Source organism: Netta rufina (genome assembly GCF_964035555.1).
Source record: "Netta rufina genome assembly, chromosome: Z".
Classification (NCBI taxonomy): domain Eukaryota; kingdom Metazoa; phylum Chordata; class Aves; order Anseriformes; family Anatidae; genus Netta; species Netta rufina.
The window spans coordinates 50,825,742-50,843,370 of NC_140126.1; the positions used below are offsets into that span (position 1 = coordinate 50,825,742).

General features: G+C 42.5%; 1 protein-coding gene across 1 annotated transcript in view; it reads right to left on the reverse strand.

Moving 5' to 3' along the window:
- CPLX1 (complexin 1) overlaps positions 1-17,629 on the reverse strand; it is a gene marked incomplete at both ends in the record, with an annotated part of 124,621 nt that overhangs the window by 36,569 nt on the left and 70,423 nt on the right. The window contains one exon of the mRNA XM_084304699.1: positions 12,595-12,770. Within this exon, the coding sequence (XP_084160825.1) occupies positions 12,595-12,770 (176 nt within the window). The remainder of the gene's footprint in view (positions 1-12,594; positions 12,771-17,629) is intronic.

The window sequence follows — 17,629 nt, forward strand, 5'->3', positions numbered from 1 at the left end:
ATAAGAGACATAATGTGGCTAATGACTGATTTTACGCAGTTAAGAAAGCTCTTTGGCTGCAGCAAAAATGGAACAGACCTTTATATCCTGTTTGGTGACCTTCACAGTCCTTGAATTAGCTTGACATTAAAAAAATAGAACCCACAACTGTACAAGCCCTCCCCCTTGCATCTGATTTGAAGGGGAAAAAGGGAAGGGAAGGGAAGGGAAGGGAAGGGAAGGGAAGGGAAGGGAAGGGAAGGGAAGGGAAGGGAAGGGAAGGGAAGGGAAGGGAAGGGAAGGGAAGGGAAGGGAAGGGAAGGGAAGGGAAGGGAAGGGAAGGGAAGGGAAGGGAAGGGAAGGGAAGGGAAGGGAAGGGAAGGGAAGGGAAGGGAAGGGAAGGGAAGGGAAGGGAAGGGAAGGGAAGGGAAGGGAAGGGAAGGGAAGGGAAGGGAAGGGAAGGGAACTCTTGGCTATGCTGGCTTAGGAAGTTCCAAGTGGCTGAGAGTGGGCATGGCAGCCACTTTTAGAGACTAGTAGCAGAGGGAATATGGAGGTGATACAGGGTCTGTGTTGGTCTCTGCTCCTAAGTTCTAAATTTCTGTCATGCCCTGCAGCCTATGACTTGCTCATTTTTTTGTAAAGGGAAGAAAATCCATTTACACAAAGGTGAAACTAGGCCTAGGCCTCCAGACTAGGCCTAGACCTCCAGCTCAAGAAATCTATTTCCAACTCAAGCACTGTGTGATTTGGATGATTTGGGGCAATTGGTTCCACTTCCCACAGCTCAATTTTTCCACCTGTAATTCAAAAGCAGTAATTATATATATGTATATATATATATAAATATATATGTAAATATATATATATATAAAGTTTTTTTGGAGATGTCTTCTAAAAAAGCCCTTCCCCTGTACAGATTGGTCTTGCTGGCTGACATGTACCAGAAGCACCATGTGGCTGGCCACACTTGCACTCACAAAGAAGCATCAAAAAGTCAGAAGCAGAGCTACTTCGTATTTCTGAGATAAATGCATGCTGTTACTATTATGTTTTTCACAGAGTGCCCAGGAGGAAATACAATGAAAAGACCTGCTGCCATCAGTTTCTTCATACAGGTTCTTAGTTCCACTTGTACAGGCTTGGGAAGTTCCCGCCCTGGAGATACAGCATGAATGGCAAGCCTAAACAGAGACACACAGTGGGCTGTCTGCTGTGCTGGTGGAAGTAGGTTAAAACATGTCTACAGACTTTGCAATGAGAAAAATCTGGACTCAGCAAGCATGTAGGAAGCTTTCCTTCCTTTGTGTAGTTGATTAGACTTCCCAGTGACAGGATGACTGTGAATGTTACTACAAAGTGAGCTATATCTCAATAGCCTCTTTAATTCAGGTTTTAACCATTTCTAGTCCCTTTAACAAGAGTAGGTCCACAATGAACCTTCCCAGGCTATGGACTAGACACAGAGAAGCATGAATGCAGACAGCCACTGAAACTGGAATGAAGTAAAGCTTTGTCCACATCGCAAACATTCCCATTTTGTTCATTTTTTTTTTTGATTTGCATATGCAAAGAAAACAAACAAAGAAAAAAAAAAACACCTTTTTTGCTTAAATAAAGTCTGTTCAATCTCTCTCTATATATACTTTTCTTTGGGTGTATATGCACGCAAATTGGGCAACATACAATGGCTGTGCATGATGTTTTCCTACAGTACCATCAGTTTGTAGAAATAAAATAGAGCTTCACAGGCTACAGATTTCTTGCTCTGCAATGTAGTCAGTTTCTCCTGGCTCTTAATAATAGTAATAATAATAAAGGTCCTAAAACAGCAGTTCAACCAGCAGGAAAAAATGCACAAGGGAAAGGGAAGGAGGCTGTACTGTATGATGAGACAGTAATTTACAAAGAGTTACTGCCTTCCCTCCTTTCTTGTACTCTGGTGGTAACATGAGTAAGTAACTGATGAGGTAAGAGAGGGCTGTACTGAAAAGCTCCTTATTAAGAACAGGGAATTTGGTAATAGAAATGCTGGATATTAATTTCCAAATAGACCTTCTGGTTATGGGGCATCCTGGGATGCCATCCTGGACAGAAGTGTATATTGAACTGAGAGGTGACAGAACAGCAGCCCCAGTGGAGTGGCTGCTCAGACACAGATGCTCCATTGCAATGGTACTGGAAAAGAACTTGCAATACACTACCTGTTGGGGTCCATTGCTCTTGCCTTTGCAAGCAGGTAAGCCAAAAGCCCAGAGCTCACATTTCAAGAAGCCACAGCCAGGAAGTCTTGAGACACCACTCAGAAGTCCTTCCTTGCTAACCTCCAGCACTAATCACCGTGTGTCATCTCACACCCAGTTTATTTCACACCCAGTTCAGAGTGGGTGAATCTACTGAGCCTTGTGCCAGCAATGTGCAAGGGTTTTACCAGCCAGCTCAGTAGGACAGAAGTTGTTTAAGAGAGAATTTCAGCTGAATGACTCCACAGGACACCTTAATCAGTGCATAACAGTAAAAAAGGATGCATTTCAAGAGACATTTCGGTAACTCCAGAAACATCACCCAGTGGGATCTAGTTAGCAAGTATCCAAAGTGACATCTACTGGTGTAGATTTGGATTAGCATGAAATGTAGGAATGAAGGTAGAACAGGGCTGAGCTGCACAAAAAAACTGCCTAATGAGCCCCAAAAGTTACTAGTGGGGGAATCAGCAGCTGGAAACTGAACCTGCTTAGTTCTAAATAACTGAGCCTCTAACTATTATGTAAGCAGAGAAAAAATACGTCAGTTTGCTTCTGAGCTCCAATTATTTGCTGATGGTGCTTCCCTTTTCCTAATGTTAAACATGGCCTAAAACTACTGTGCAGGAAGGAATCCATGCAGCTTTTCCCACCAGGGAAGACCAGTTATTTTAATGTCAAGAGATAAGACCTGCCAAACAAAGCTTCATTCAGACCACCAAGGGACGTCTACACATGTAGGTGGCTGAATTCATGAAGACCAAAATATATTGCATGTCCTGGGACTTCCATGGGACTATAAAGATGAAATTGCAAGGGTTAGGTAGGAATAGATTCTCTTGAATAACTCCAAAGATAACAATATATAATATTGGCCCTAGAGCTCTTTAACTGGGACATCAATCTCTGTTCCTTGCTGAAAAGCACACCTGGGAGGGCAGTGTTCTCTTTCTCTACCTTCCAGAGAGGCTGGTGAACTTAGGTATACCCAGATAACTTTACTAACCTTGAGCTTTCTATTTGTGCTCTCCAGTATTGGAGGAGATCAGTTTGTTTGCTGTTTCCCAAAAGGCAATCATGTTCCTCACAGCTAAGAGGTACTTTAAGGAGATGCAAAGCAGAAACCTGAACCTGGCCAGTGTGTTTCCAAAGGCTGAGAGTGTTAGGTAAGAGAAGTGAGTAGGTTGGTAAGATGGTAAAGGACAGTACTCTGGAAACAAGTTGAATGCTAAAGATGTGTACTCAATGGAAAGGAGAAAACTGATATGGGAATTCGAGAATTGGACTCAGATATAACACAGGATGGCTAAGGCAAAATTGCATGGAAGTGGTTGGTACAGAAGTTCTGTCAGGAAGGAAGTCTAGTATAAGTCAAATCACTTTACCCTCTGGGATGCCTCTAAATACCAGTATGAAAATGGCCTGCAGGGGTATGGTGCTTCTCAGTCACCCTACAGATGTTCTTTGCTTTCTCCAGCTATGTCTGGGATTAATCCAGCTTCCACTGTCCTCGATAATCAATGAATCAAATCTATCCAGATACACAGTAAGCCCTTCATTGTCCTGGCAGCCTTTATCCAGAGAAGATCATGATTTATTTGCAGTAAAGAATACAGCAAATCAGTCAACATCATTAGTGGCATTAAGACTGTACTCACTCACCCTAGAGCTCACTTCTTGGAATGCACAGTACAATCCCTGTCCTGCAAAGCATCACGTTGGGAGTATCATAGTCAGGCCTATTGCTTTCTCATAGCCAGAAGGCTTGTGACCCAGTTGTAAACACTATTCTATCTCTAGCACAGAGAGTATCTGCACTAAACTAAAGTAAGCAAAGAATTATTTTTCCCTTTCTTTTTTTTCTTTCTTTTTTTTTTTTTTTTTTTAACTATTAAAAGCCACTGTGAAAGCATGAAGAGACTCAAGTTAATAAAACCTCTCCATCTGCGTAATACACAGACAACTCTGAAAATCTATTTTAAGGCCCACATACTGAACAACAGTAGCCACAGCTTAATTAGATCACAAGTGCTGGGTAAAAGTTCACATCACTGGTTTAATATCAATGATTTGAAAGGGAAGATATCAGACAGGATGTTTCATTGAGGTACGATTTTATCATTTGAGTTATAGAACACAATTCATCACTGAGGAAAATCTCTTTGTTTGAGATCCTTCACCTTTTGACATGCAAAGAATACAACTTCTGTTTTTTTTTTCCAGTTTTTGATACTCTCCGATGAAAAATGTAATATATATTTCTTCCTCTCAAGGAAGACTGCACTTTCAAAATTGGGTTTTCAGGCAATGAAATTTCATTCCTTTTAACAGGAATTTTTAAAGCTCTTGGCAATACCTGCATCTGAAGTTAGCCAAGAATGAAACATACAATAGATGCACTAACACTGGAGAGTTTAGCTAACATTGTGAAGCTGTTTTATAGCAACAAAGTTTTACCAAAGTGTGTGCTGCTGAGTTTGAGGCTTATTTTTGAAGGTCTGATACTTCTGGAGAACAGAGTTAATTCACATTCTGGTATTCTTCTGCCTAAGACAGGACTTCTACAGCTATGCACCAGTCACATATCCAAATATGAAAGTGAATATTCAAAGTGAATAATTATATTGCATATTTATATATTTCATAGAATCATAGAATATCCTGAGTTGGAAGGGACCCTTAAGGATCATCAAGTCCAACTCTTGACACCACACAGGTCTACCCAAAGGTTCAGACCATGTGCCTAAGTGCACAGTCCAATCTCTTCTTAAATTCAGACAGGCTCGGTGCAGTGACCACTTCCCTGGGGAGCCTGTTCCAGTGTGCAACCACCCTCTCTGTGAAGAACCCCCTCCTGACGTCCAGCCTAAATTTCCCCTGCCTCAGCTTAACCCCGTTCCCGCGGGTCCTGTCACTAGTGTTAATGGAGAAAAGGTCTCCTGCCTCTCGACACCCCCTTACGAGGAAGTTGTAGACTGTGATGAGGTCTCCCCTCAGCCTCCTCTTCTCCAGGCTGAACAGGCCCAGTGACCTCAGCCGTTCCTTGTACGTCTTCCCCTCAAGGCCTTTCACCATCTTCGTAGCCCTCCTCTGGACACTCTCCAACAGTTTCATGTCCTTTTTATACTGTGGTGCCCAGAACTGCACACAGTACTCGAGGTGAAGCCGCACCAGCGCAGAGTAGAGCGGGACAATCACCTCCCTTGACCTACTAGCGATGCCGTGCTTGATGCACCCCAGGACACAGTTGGCCCTCCTGGCTGCCAGGGCACACTGCTGGCTCATATTCAACTTGCTGTCTACCACGAACCCCAGATCCCTCTCTTCTAGGCTGCTCTCCAGCGTCTCATCGCCCAGTCTGTACGTGCAGCCAGGGTTTCCCCGTCCCAGGTGCAGGACCCGGCACTTGCTCTTATTGAACTTCATGCGGTTGGTGATCGCCCAGCTCTCCAACCTGTCCAGATCCCTCTGTAAGGCCTTTACGCCCTCATTTGAGTCCACAACTCCTCCAAGTTTGGTGTCATCAGCAAACTTGCTCAAAATACCCTCTATTCCTACATCCAGATCATTTATAAAAATATTGAAAAGTACCGGCCCTAAAATGGAGCCTTGAGGGACCCCACAGGTGACCGCCCGCCAGCCTGACACAGCCCCATTTACCATAACCCTTTGGGCCCTGCCCGTTAGCCAATTGCTCACCCATCGTATGATGTTTTTATTTAGCTGTATGGTGGACATTTTGTCCAGTAGGATCCTATGGGAAACCGTGTCAAAAGCCTTGCTGAAGTCCAAAAAAATCACATCAGCTGGTTTCCCTTGGTCCACCATACGGGTGATCTTATCATAAAAGGAAATCAGGTTAGTTAGGCAGGACCTACCCTTCACAAACCCATGCTGGCTGGGACCAATGACTGCTTTGTCCCCCAGGTGCGCCTCAATAAGTTCGAGAACCAACTTCTCCATGATTTTACCAGGCACTGACATGAGACTGACAGGCCTGTAATTGCTAGGGTCTTCTTTCTGACCCTTCTTGAAAATTGGCACAACATTTGCCAGCTTCCAGTCTACCGGGACCTCTCCAAATTCCCAGGATCGTTGAAAAATAATTGAAAGAGGTTCCGCGATGACGTCCGCCAGCTCTTTCAGCACTTGGGGATGAATCCCATCCGGACCCATGGACTTGTAGGGATCCAGGTGGAGTAGCAAATCCCGCACACGTTCAGGGTCAGTTGGGAGTTTGTCATCCCCACTGTCCCGGCCCTCCAGCTCAGGGCACCCTGGGTCCCGAAGTCCATCATCGGCATTGAAGACAGAGGCAAAGAAGGCGTTAAGCGTCTCTGCTTTGCCTATGTCATTGTCTGTGAGGAGACCTTCCCTATCAAGGAGCGGCCCTATGTATTCTTTAGTTCTCCTTTTTCCATTTACATATCTAAAAAAAAACTTTTTATTTTCTCTCACAGACACAGCCAGCTTCAACTCTAGCTGTGCTTTGGCCACACGAACTTTCTCCCTACAAACACGAACAGCATCCCTGTATTCTTCCCATGACACCTGGCCCTCCTTCCAGTAGCGAAACACTCTCTGTTTCCGCCTAATTTCCATTAGAACGTTCCTGGTCAGCCACGCCGGCCTCCTGCCCCGCCTGCCTGACTTGCAATATTTAGGAATTGCCTGATCTTGTGCTTCTAGGAGGCATCGCTTAAAGAGTGACCAGCACTGGTGGACATCGAGGCCTTCAAGAGCAGTTTCCCAGGGGACCTTGCTGACTAGTTCCCCGAGCAGCCTGAAGTCCGCTTTCCCCATATCTAGGGATGAGGTTTTGGTGGCACTTTTCCTTCTGTCACCATAAATTTTGAACTCAACCACTTCATGGTCGCTATGACCGAGGCAGCCACCAATCACCACATCTCCCACCAGACCCTCTCTGTTTTCTAGCAACAGATCTAGGAGGGCACCTTTCCTAGTTGGCTCCGTTAGCACCTGCACCAAGAAGTTATCATCTAGGTGCTTCATGAACCTCCTGGACTTGCTCGTGTCAGCCGTGTGGCACTCCCAGTTAACGTCCGGCAAGTTGAAGTCCCCCCTAAGGACAAGGGGAGTTAATCTCGAGGCCTCTCTTAGTTCTGTAAAGAATAATTTATCGGCGCTATCGTCCTGGCCAGGCGGTCTGTAATAGACTCCCACAACGACTTCCCCTTTATTCGTTCGTCTTGCACGTTTATTATTTATTATAAACGTTTGCACGTTTATTATCTCATACAGGAATCTAAGGCTACAGACACAAAAGTTGGATTGTCTTTTTGACTGAATGATTTACTGCAGACATAAATAAAAATGAATAAACAGACAAATAAACAGACATAAATAAAAAGAAATAAAGAAAGCAGCATTATTGGAGCACTTTCTTACAGGAGAGTACAAAGACCTAAACTTAGGATTTGTCCAATTGCCAGCATCCCAAATGTTCTCACTTTTCTAGACGTAAATTTCAATACCACCTACTTTAAATCATAGACGATGTTGAAATTGCAGAAGTCTTAAATATCTTCAAAGAACTGGAAATTTTTCATGTTTTTTGGGGGGGATATGGACATTTCTAAATACTGCAGAGAATCCTACTGCCTACAGATGAAAATTTCAAAACCAATGGGAGCATGTTATATCCCCGTAAAAAAATGGGGAGTAAGAATTAATGGCAGTCATCCAGAGACAGAAGGACTCACACTTAAATAGAACAGGGACTGCATATTCCACTGCTGTGTGACATGCTGTCTCCAGAAACAAATATCAAACCCCAGAATTCACCATTTCCCTGTTGCCAGATAGCAAAGGAACGAGCTATTCCTGCATATTTCTTACTGCCCCACTGAGGCCCACTGATGCAAGGGGATGCTATTCTTCTTCTACCAAGGCTTTAAACTCACTATGACTCTTCTGCTTTCATACTCATAAAGCAATATGGGGGGAGGGATGTGAAACCAGCTGTAGTGGAGTTCAGCTGTGTGTCACGGTCAAACCACCACAATTGCCTTTAGAATTTGGATACTGCACAGTAAATAAACTTGGGATTACACACAGTAAGGGATGGTAACAATGAAATACTGAACATTTGCCTATTAAGCGAACAGTCCTGCTCCTTGTGTGCAATGGGAGAGATGAGGTTCCTAGTCGTATAAACAGCACAGCATCATGCCTCTAAGCACTGTGTCATGATCTCCACACAGCACCCAGAAGGGTCAGTCACATTTGTAGAGGCAACTTTAATTCTTTCAGCCTTTGAATTTTCCTGTTTGTGTATTTCCACACTTCTCATACAAATATCATGTTCAGCTTGGAGGACAGAAGTCCTTTTCAATGTAACTAAACTTTGGTTTTGTTCTCCATGGCACGTAAGGCTGGTCAAAGCCAAGCTAGGCCACACTTCCACCTTTTGCTCGGAGAACTGTGCATACAAAAGCTACTGAAGCAGTTCATGCTCCGTCTCAAGTATGGCCTAAAGTCAAACCTAAATTCTGTCCTGAAGCCAAGCCATTTGGACAGAGGATCACACTCAGATCCTTTCTCATTAAAACCCACCACTGTGAGAATAGCCTTGAGCTCTTGCTCCCTTTCAGCGTGTACTCAGCAATGCTTATTCTCCAGACCAACAGTAAGATTTCAGGAAGCCATACTGCAGGCATTGTCTCACTACCATCCAAGACAGGTAGAGTGTTAATTACAGAGCATGTCCTAGAGCACTCTCAGGCCTGAGTTCCACCACAGGGGTGGTAACAATTAATTATGTAAATGAGTAATCAGAGGTCATTACAATGAAGTAATGAATTGAAAGCAATCAAAGTAAGTAACAAATGAAATGGCTTTCACAGCCAAAGTATGCAAGTACATAATATAAACAAGGCTGTCTGTTTATGGAAGGGAGTATTCAGCCCAAGAGTACTTGAAATGAGACGGCTGCTCCAGCATGGCAAGTTGATGGTACTGGTGTGAGGCTCTGAGCATGCTAAAAGGGATATTAGCTATTCAGAGCACCACCACCTGGGCACTGGCCCATCAGGCACAGGAGCATCAAATGGCCCATGAAAGCTCTGCAATCAGGTGTGGCACTTCTTCCCAACAACATCTGCAGAAGGGTCCAGAAGATATGTAAAGCAGTTAATGCTGAGATCAGACCTATATCAGACCAGAAAGCAAGCTCCATACACAGGCATTAGGGTACGAGGCGGCTGGAGTATACAGTTATGTTCTTCACACTCTTTCAATCAATTTTCATTTCATGTGCTAAGCTTTAATATTGGGTAGGAGCTGACAGACAACTGGTTCCAAAAAAAAATCAACATGTCATATCTAAATGTCACCCCTAAAAAATATTTCCAGATGAAAATGTTTTGTATTTTTTATGGAAAAAAAAAAATGCTTGGCTGTTGCATAATCCATTCTTCCCTTCCCCTAAATCATTCTTGTGCCTAGCTACCATGGTGGGTTAAGGTCATATGTAATATCAATTTCACAGACTGGATTAAAAACCTGAAGTTAGCTGAAGCATATCTACTTTTTTGTCACATTTCCTTTCAAGTTCTGCCATGGTTCCCACATCTTCCTGAAGCCATAAAAGAGAGATTGTATTCATCATACCTGTTGAAGTACCAAGGCAAAAAGATGAAATCAACAAGAAGAACCTTTCTGTCAGTATCACCTAGAGTACTGTTAACTGATTCATGAAGCCATTACTCCCTGACCTGTGCCTGGGACATGTTGCAGCCACACATGGTCTTTGTGGCTGTGTGGTTACAGCCTAGCACCCATATTTTCAAATTTTTCTTCTGCATAAATAAACTGTTCACAATCAATCACTCAGCTCAATTGCTCATTTCCCACTACTTTGTATAAGAATGGTGCAAATATCAGCAGAGAGATCTACAATACTTAAGATTTCTTGAATTTAATTCATTCTTGCTGGCAACATCTTCTGTTGTCTACCACAGAGAAGCTGTGTTTTAGTTTTCTACTCCTCAATATTTCTGTTTTCGCTGGAGTTGGTGAAGTTATAAAAGTTGTTTCTAAATGAACAAGTAAGGGAGGAAATGAACCAATTATTTCCTCTACTCTTTCAACATTCTTTTCACAGTTCTAGCCACCAGCTCACACTTGGAGACAAAGACTTGCATATCATCAAGTCCATCTCTTTGTCAGGACAAAGCAATCTTTCTCTTTCACAGATCACTAAAACAAAAAAAAACACAGAACAAAAAAATCCCAAACCCAAACTGCTCCTCTCTACAGCTTTATCTGTCTTTTCTGATTCTGCAGAAAACATCTTCCTCTTTCAAAGTTCATACTACCTGGGATTATCCCATGAGAAAGAAAACCATAGGCAATAATGGAGCTCCTGTGTTTTCACAACCCAGGTATCCTCCCCTGTTATTAATCTCAAGAGTAGCCCACCACATCACTAGAAAAGCTGCAATCCAAAGCTCTAACTCAGGTTAACATTCCTTCAAGGACCCCCGTTAACTCCCTCTGCAGAGCCAACCATTTGCCACACAAAACAATACTGCCTAGGAGTCAACAAATTTCCAAGAGACTTCCCCACCTAGTAGCCAGCCTAACTCAGCAAAGCCTAAATTGCTGAGAATATCACAAGGAAATCCCCATTGGCTGGACGTTTCAGCCATCTCAGGCTGTCTGGCAACCTATTCTTGAATGTGTGAATTATGGTCTAGGTCACCTCCGATTTGTAACAGAGAATAACTAAGATATCTTAAAAACTGTCTTAAAAATATCTTAAAAATAACTAAGATATCTTAAAAACTGTCACAACAGTTTACCGAACATCAAGGAAAATGCAATTCTCATCCATCTTGGTGAACAATCTAGTGGTATAGCAGAATGGACAGTGAGCAGCGACAAAAAGGTATTAGCATGCCTTTTTTAAAGGCTGTAAAAAGAAAAACATTATCATGCCCGCCTGCATCCCAGAAATTCATCACACTTCTTTTTCTTAATGCATAATTCACACCCATGTCATTGCTTATAAACACTTACACAGAGCACATTAAGCACACACTGCACACATATTTATACTAAAATATTACACTATAGACATACACAGTCACATTTATATTCACATTACAAAACCAAAACATTTTGACCAGGTGGAAGTTCTGTCTGCCTTGTAACTAACACCCTCTCTTTAATGACCATATGAATACCTTTTCTGGCAGAATCACAGCCCGACATTTGCCTTTAAGTTCTATCTCTTCTTAGAAGCTTACACCCCCAATTCCTTATTTGCAGAATAATGCTTGATACCTCTTTCCAAGATGCACTATGCCACCAGAACAATCCATCCTACCCATGCTTCTGTCCTGAATTACAAGACTTGTGTCAGAGTTTCAGCCCAGTGTTGACAGAGGTTTTTTTACTCACTGTCACTATCAACTCTGTGGTGAGACTTGAAGCTTTCTCACAGATATGTTTGTAGGTAAGCTGCAAAGAGATAGGCACAATACGAGACCAAGGCTTCCATGTTATCTTAATTTCCAAGTTATCTGAGCGTTAGAACAATATTCAGTTGTTCTAAAGAGACAATTCTGAGCTGGTCTTGCGGGTGAGGCAGCAAAACTGTCTTCTCTGTGAACACGTAGATCCCTAAAAGCTAATGCACGGTATCAATGGATTCAGCTATCTTAGATTAAGCTATTTCTCTAGTAAAGGTTTGTTTCATATATTTCTTTTCAATCTCATCTTGAATCCTCATCGTTATTTGTTTTCTTTTCACACTAAATTGTAATATTGCAGGAATCAACCATTAACTTCAGTAAAAGAATGGATTCCCAGTGGTTAAGATCCTCAGATATGCCCGTCTTTTCTCAAATGACTCCCTAGTGAGTAGCAGAAGCCTAAATATGAAAAGTAAAGTAGATTGGTCCCATTTCAACCATCAACACAAATAAAGCCTCTAAAGCAATACAATGAACAGTAAATACTTATACACTATCTCTCAGAAACACAGTGAATGATGACACTTCTCATAAATGACAAAAGCAAGCTTGGAGAGCACACGTATAGGGATAGAGAAGCCTGTAACATTCAAAATAAAGTGAGTATTGAATAGATGATGAGAAAACCAGACAGTTTTCTCCCCTCATCTTCACTCCCTATTTCACCACTGCAGTGCTTCGTAGTGTGGGAGGTGTGTTTAACCAAGGACAGACCTCCAGGGACAGTGCACAAGATTAGAAAGTTCCTTGTGGCAAGGTAATTACCTGGCTCTACCCAGGTGCTAAGAGAACTGGTTACAAATCAGCTGAAAATAGCAGTTCTCCACTGAGCATTAAAAGTCACCCAGAGTGTACTGAAAGCCAGATCCTACCTTGTCTCGGATCCCTTGTCTCATAACTTCTCTTTCAGCCTCCATCTTGGCATATTTGGCTTTCCTCTCCTCCTCTTCTTGTCTGAGGGCTTCCTGTCGTTCCTCTTCTTTCTTGGCAGCATCAGGGTCTTTCTCCTCATCCCCACCCAGCATCTTCCCCATGTCTTTGGTAGCCCCTAGGAAAAAGCATAAGAGAAAGCCCTGTAAAAATGCAGAAAAACAATCATGATGCCATCTCCCTCTGCCTCCCCACACTCAGGAACTCCTTCAACTCCCTCTGCATCTGGAAAGGTTTCTCCCACATTTTAGAGGAGGCAAACTGACCACAGTGGGCAAAGGACCCAACCTGTCCTCGGTGGTTACCTGGCACGTGTGAGCAGCACAGTAGCAAGAAGAACAGACCCTATCTGTAGACATGAATGATGGAAACACAATTGGCTTGCAGTCTTGAAGGGAGCAAGCTGCCATCCACACGGTGGTTTCACTCCCTCGGCTAAGTTAAGTGAACAAAGGTTCATAGAGTCATAGAATCATAACATCAACTCACTGATGACAGAAATTACACATCCTGTGACAGGTAGAAGCCCACACCACCAGCAAACATTTGTTGTTGATACTTTCTAGGCTCTTACTATGTATCACTATGAAGCAGTATTTCTGCATGTCTCTCATCTAACCTCAGACAGCACTGCCTCTAATGCTTAACGTGCAAGTGGGATCGTGGCTCTGCCTGGTTCTCTTTCTTTCCCGTGTATACAGCAGGGGGAAGAATTAGTCCCAAATTCTCAGAATTACAGAATTAGTACAGAATTAGTCCCAAATTCCCAGCCCCTGTATGTTCCTGAGACAGCCTTTTGTTATTTTGGACAGCCTTTGCACAGCCACACAAGTGGAGAGGCTTCTTGCATGCCCCTCTGTCCACACAGAGCTGCACACAGGCCATTCACCCCGTGTTTCAGAGATACTTCTATTGACTCAGGCAATCATCCGGCTAGGGAAGAAGGCGGCGGCTGGAAAAATGGGGAGCCCATTTGCTGTGATGCTTCATCATAAGGGCACTGCAAAGCTGCAGCAGGATCAAACCTGTTTATGTGGATGAAGAGAAGATGCATATCCTTTGAGAGATGTGTTGAACTTTGCCTGGAGCAGGAAAGCACTCTGCACATTTACTATTAAATGCACCTTCAGCCTGGAGGAAGGCTATTCCAGGGTGAAGGTAGCTGGTTACTGTCCTTACTTCCTGCATCAGGGAAGCCTCAGGTTGGTTCTTTGCTGGCTGAGATTTAGCTGAGTTAATCTGGGATGACCTTGAAACATACACCCACTCGCACCTACATGCACACATGTAGCCTCTCCCATCTCACCATTGTGAAGCTATCTGGCCTTTTCAAAGGCTTAGGCTGGAAATAGACACTGATAAAATCCTTTCAAATAATTGTTTGCTGGCTTTCATAAAGGCTAAGTGAGGGGAAGAGGTTTTCACAGTCCCTTGTCTCTCCCTTGTAAGTTACTCTTTAAATGTGTCAACAACTCTCAGACACAAAAGAAAAAATAAAATACAGTTGAAATATTTATACTCACTTGCTACTATCAGCCTTCTCCTAATGAATATTTTGCCTCCTCCACTTAAGGGTAAGAGTAATACAGGAATCATACAATCATAGAATATCCTGAGTTGGAAGGGACCCACACGGATCACTGAGTACAACTCCCGGGTCACCAGAGGACCACCCAGACTCCAGAATTTTGATAGAAAATTCACTCATCCCAGCTGATGATTCTTTTTCTGGGATGCAAGAAAGGCCAGCTGAAATTGCAAGCAAAATTTGTTAGAATTTGACAGAAAGAGGAATGGCAATGCAGCTTTGTTGGGTCATTCATCCCTATAAGAGGGGCACCGCTAAACAGCTTTTCTGTGTATAAAACACTGATGACCAATTAATTTCTGGATTCCCCTCAACAAACATTTCTGCTGATTATCCCACTCCTTTGGGTTCAACAATCTATCAGGTTTATCTCTTTTTAGCTTCCCTCCAATTAGAGCTACCCAGATAGTGTCATATGCTAGTTACTTACGGACCAGAATTCAGCAGCAGAAAGAGATGATTTATTTTTCTCTAAGCACTGATTCCAGGCTATCATTAAGTTATAATGTCAGCTCAGCTCATCATATAAGGAACAAAATTGCATAGACTTCTTTTTCTTTTATCTCTTAGACAAGACGAAGATTTTGAATATGTTAAGCATTTGATTTTACAGCCACTCAGAACACGAGACACCTACAAGAACGGCAATACAGTTCCAGGATCCTCACAGGCTCTTAAATCACCCCAGAATTCAAAGGCACCTTCTAAATGGGTGGAATGCTGCATTGTGGTACTGTTGCTAACTAATTGGAAGGAAATATATTTTGAGAAACAAAATTTTACTCTACATTTTACTTCCAATATCTTGTGTTACTTTTGGTGTAGGACCCCCTCCCCCCCCTTTCTTTTTTCTTTTTTCTTTTTTTTTTTGTCTCCTTTATCCTCCTAAACTTTGGGCTTTGCTGGAATACAGCTTCTGTTTTAAGCTGTTGAGCAGTGAATGCTCCAGAGAATTCACTCGTGTACCAGCTGAGATGCTGCAATCACAGTCACAAGCTAGAAGAAAGAGAAGTTCTGCCCTCATGCCTTCTTCTGAAGTTTCCAATGAGACACAGGGGAAGGAAACACCAAATCTATTAAATAGTAAGCTTTGGTCTTCTTGCCTTTTTTCACATCCCAACCATAACATCCACCTTGACATAAAGAAAAGACAGAGAATGCCAAAGTGATCTCTAATCAGTGTAGAGCTTCAAATCAACACAATATCCAACATCCCTAGTTAAGAGCACAGGAAGAATCCAGAAATGGCGAAACTCCAGGACACCTTTTTGATCCTGACTTCTTAAAGGAAGTAAAACAAGGGCAAACCTTTCTGGCTCTACTGAACAATGTATCCTTGCAGCAAAGAAGGTCAGCAGCCTTCTGTGCTGCATTAGGAAGAATGTTGCCAGAAGATTGAAGAAGCTCATCCTTCCCCTCTGCTCAGCCCTGGTGAGACCTTATCTGGAGCTTATCTGGAGTACAAGAGAGAGACAGAGTTCCTGGAGTGAGCCAGCAAAGGGCCATTAGGATGATTAAGTGATTGCAGCATCTCTCCTACAATGAGAGACCGAGAGCTCAGACTGTTCAGGCTGGAGGAGAGAAGGTTCAGGGGCTCAAGGGGTGTCTCAGTACTATGCGTAAATACCTGATGAAAGGGAATGAAGAAGGAGCTAGGCTCTACTCAGTGATGATCAGTGACAAGACAAGAGGCAAGATACAATACACAAATACAGGGATTTCCATTTAAACACGGGGAAAAAAAATAGGGTGCACAAAGAGGCTGTGGAGTCTCTCATTCTAGAGATGTTCAAAATCTCACAGGCCAGAGCCCTGACCAGCCTGATCTAAGAGACCTTATTTGAGAAGGGGATTGCATTAGACAATCTCTGTGGGTCCCTGCCAACCCCACTTGCTCAGTGATTCTGTAAGACCTTGCAAGTAAGTGGTTTAAATGGTAAATGAAAGTGAATTTTGCACAGACAAGGGTGAAAAGTGCATACCTAAACTGATCCTGCATCTGAACTGATAGAAATGAAATTCTTAAACTTCATGACCTCAGTCACAGGAGCACCATCTCCTTAGGCCCTTCGATTGTTCACTGACATTAATCAAGCCTTTACAGAGAAAACATGAACTCAATAAATCAACTTGCATAAGTTGTGGTGCTCAATTTGTTGCATGTTCAAAAAGAAAATGAAAGAAAAAAAAAAGTCCTAAATGTTGACATGAAAGAATACTTTCTGCAAAAACTACATGGAACAGGATTTCTAAGGATGACTTACAGAGAAAGAGATTAATATGAACAACTTGGGTATCCTTAATTATGCAAAGGATGATGGAAATTTTAGCATGCCATTGCTTCAGGTAAGGTAATTAAGTCACATCAGCAGAATTTCTTTTCCACAAAGCTAATTTCATAAAGCAGATAAATAGCACCCCATGCCTGTCTTTTAAGAGGGCTGCATATGTGTGTGCTTAGATCCCAGAGGATGTCACAGAAGTTCCCCTTCTAAATCACAGGTGTCAGAAGCAGCAATGAGAGGGTTACTTGAAACAGCTATGCCCTGAGGAAATTCTGCAGGTGAAAACTTCTGTACATAGGCCAGAAAAAAGTAGCCTTAAAAATACATTTCTCTCTTTAACATTCAATAACTATTCTGAAAATATCCTCCCAGTCAGAACTGTACACTTTGAAAAGAATAAAAGATGGCAACTCATTTAGCCCTGCCTTACACAACAGGAAGCTCATGAGCTGGCTGTTTTGGTGCTATTTGTAGCTGAACCATATTTAGACTGAGTAGACAGGACAACTGATACCTCAGTTTCTAAATCACAGCATGGTTTTTATGCCATCATCCAAACATCTGCAGCTAATCACACTGGAGCAGGAATGGGTCAGTCCCTTTTGCAGAAACACTTCAGAACCCCAGAACTGAGAACATCTTAGTGATATCACTGGGGAGAGACCTTATTCATCAAGGCCAGAGTGCATATACCAGTTTACATATACAAGTACAGAAATCTTGTATAGAATGGTATACAAGAAGTCTTCTCCCATTTTATTTATTGTTAAGGCTCATAAAAAAGGAGAATTTATTGTTAAGAAAAAAGCCTTGTAGCAAACACTATGGGACTCAGAAGTCAAGATACTTAATCACTAATTTGGCAGGAAGGTCTGGACTGGCATATATCTGAAGACTTCATTAAACAAAGTACTTTCATATGCAAATTTTTTTTATTGCAATGTGAATCATATCCAAAGGAATGGGATCTTGTCCAAGTGTTCCTGGCCAAACCCCTTATATGCTACAGAAATACCTACAAATTACTCCCTCTGGCTGCTGCAACACAAACTTTATCTTCTGTTGCAGTCAAAACACACGCCAGTAGGTGAGATTCTTTTAGAC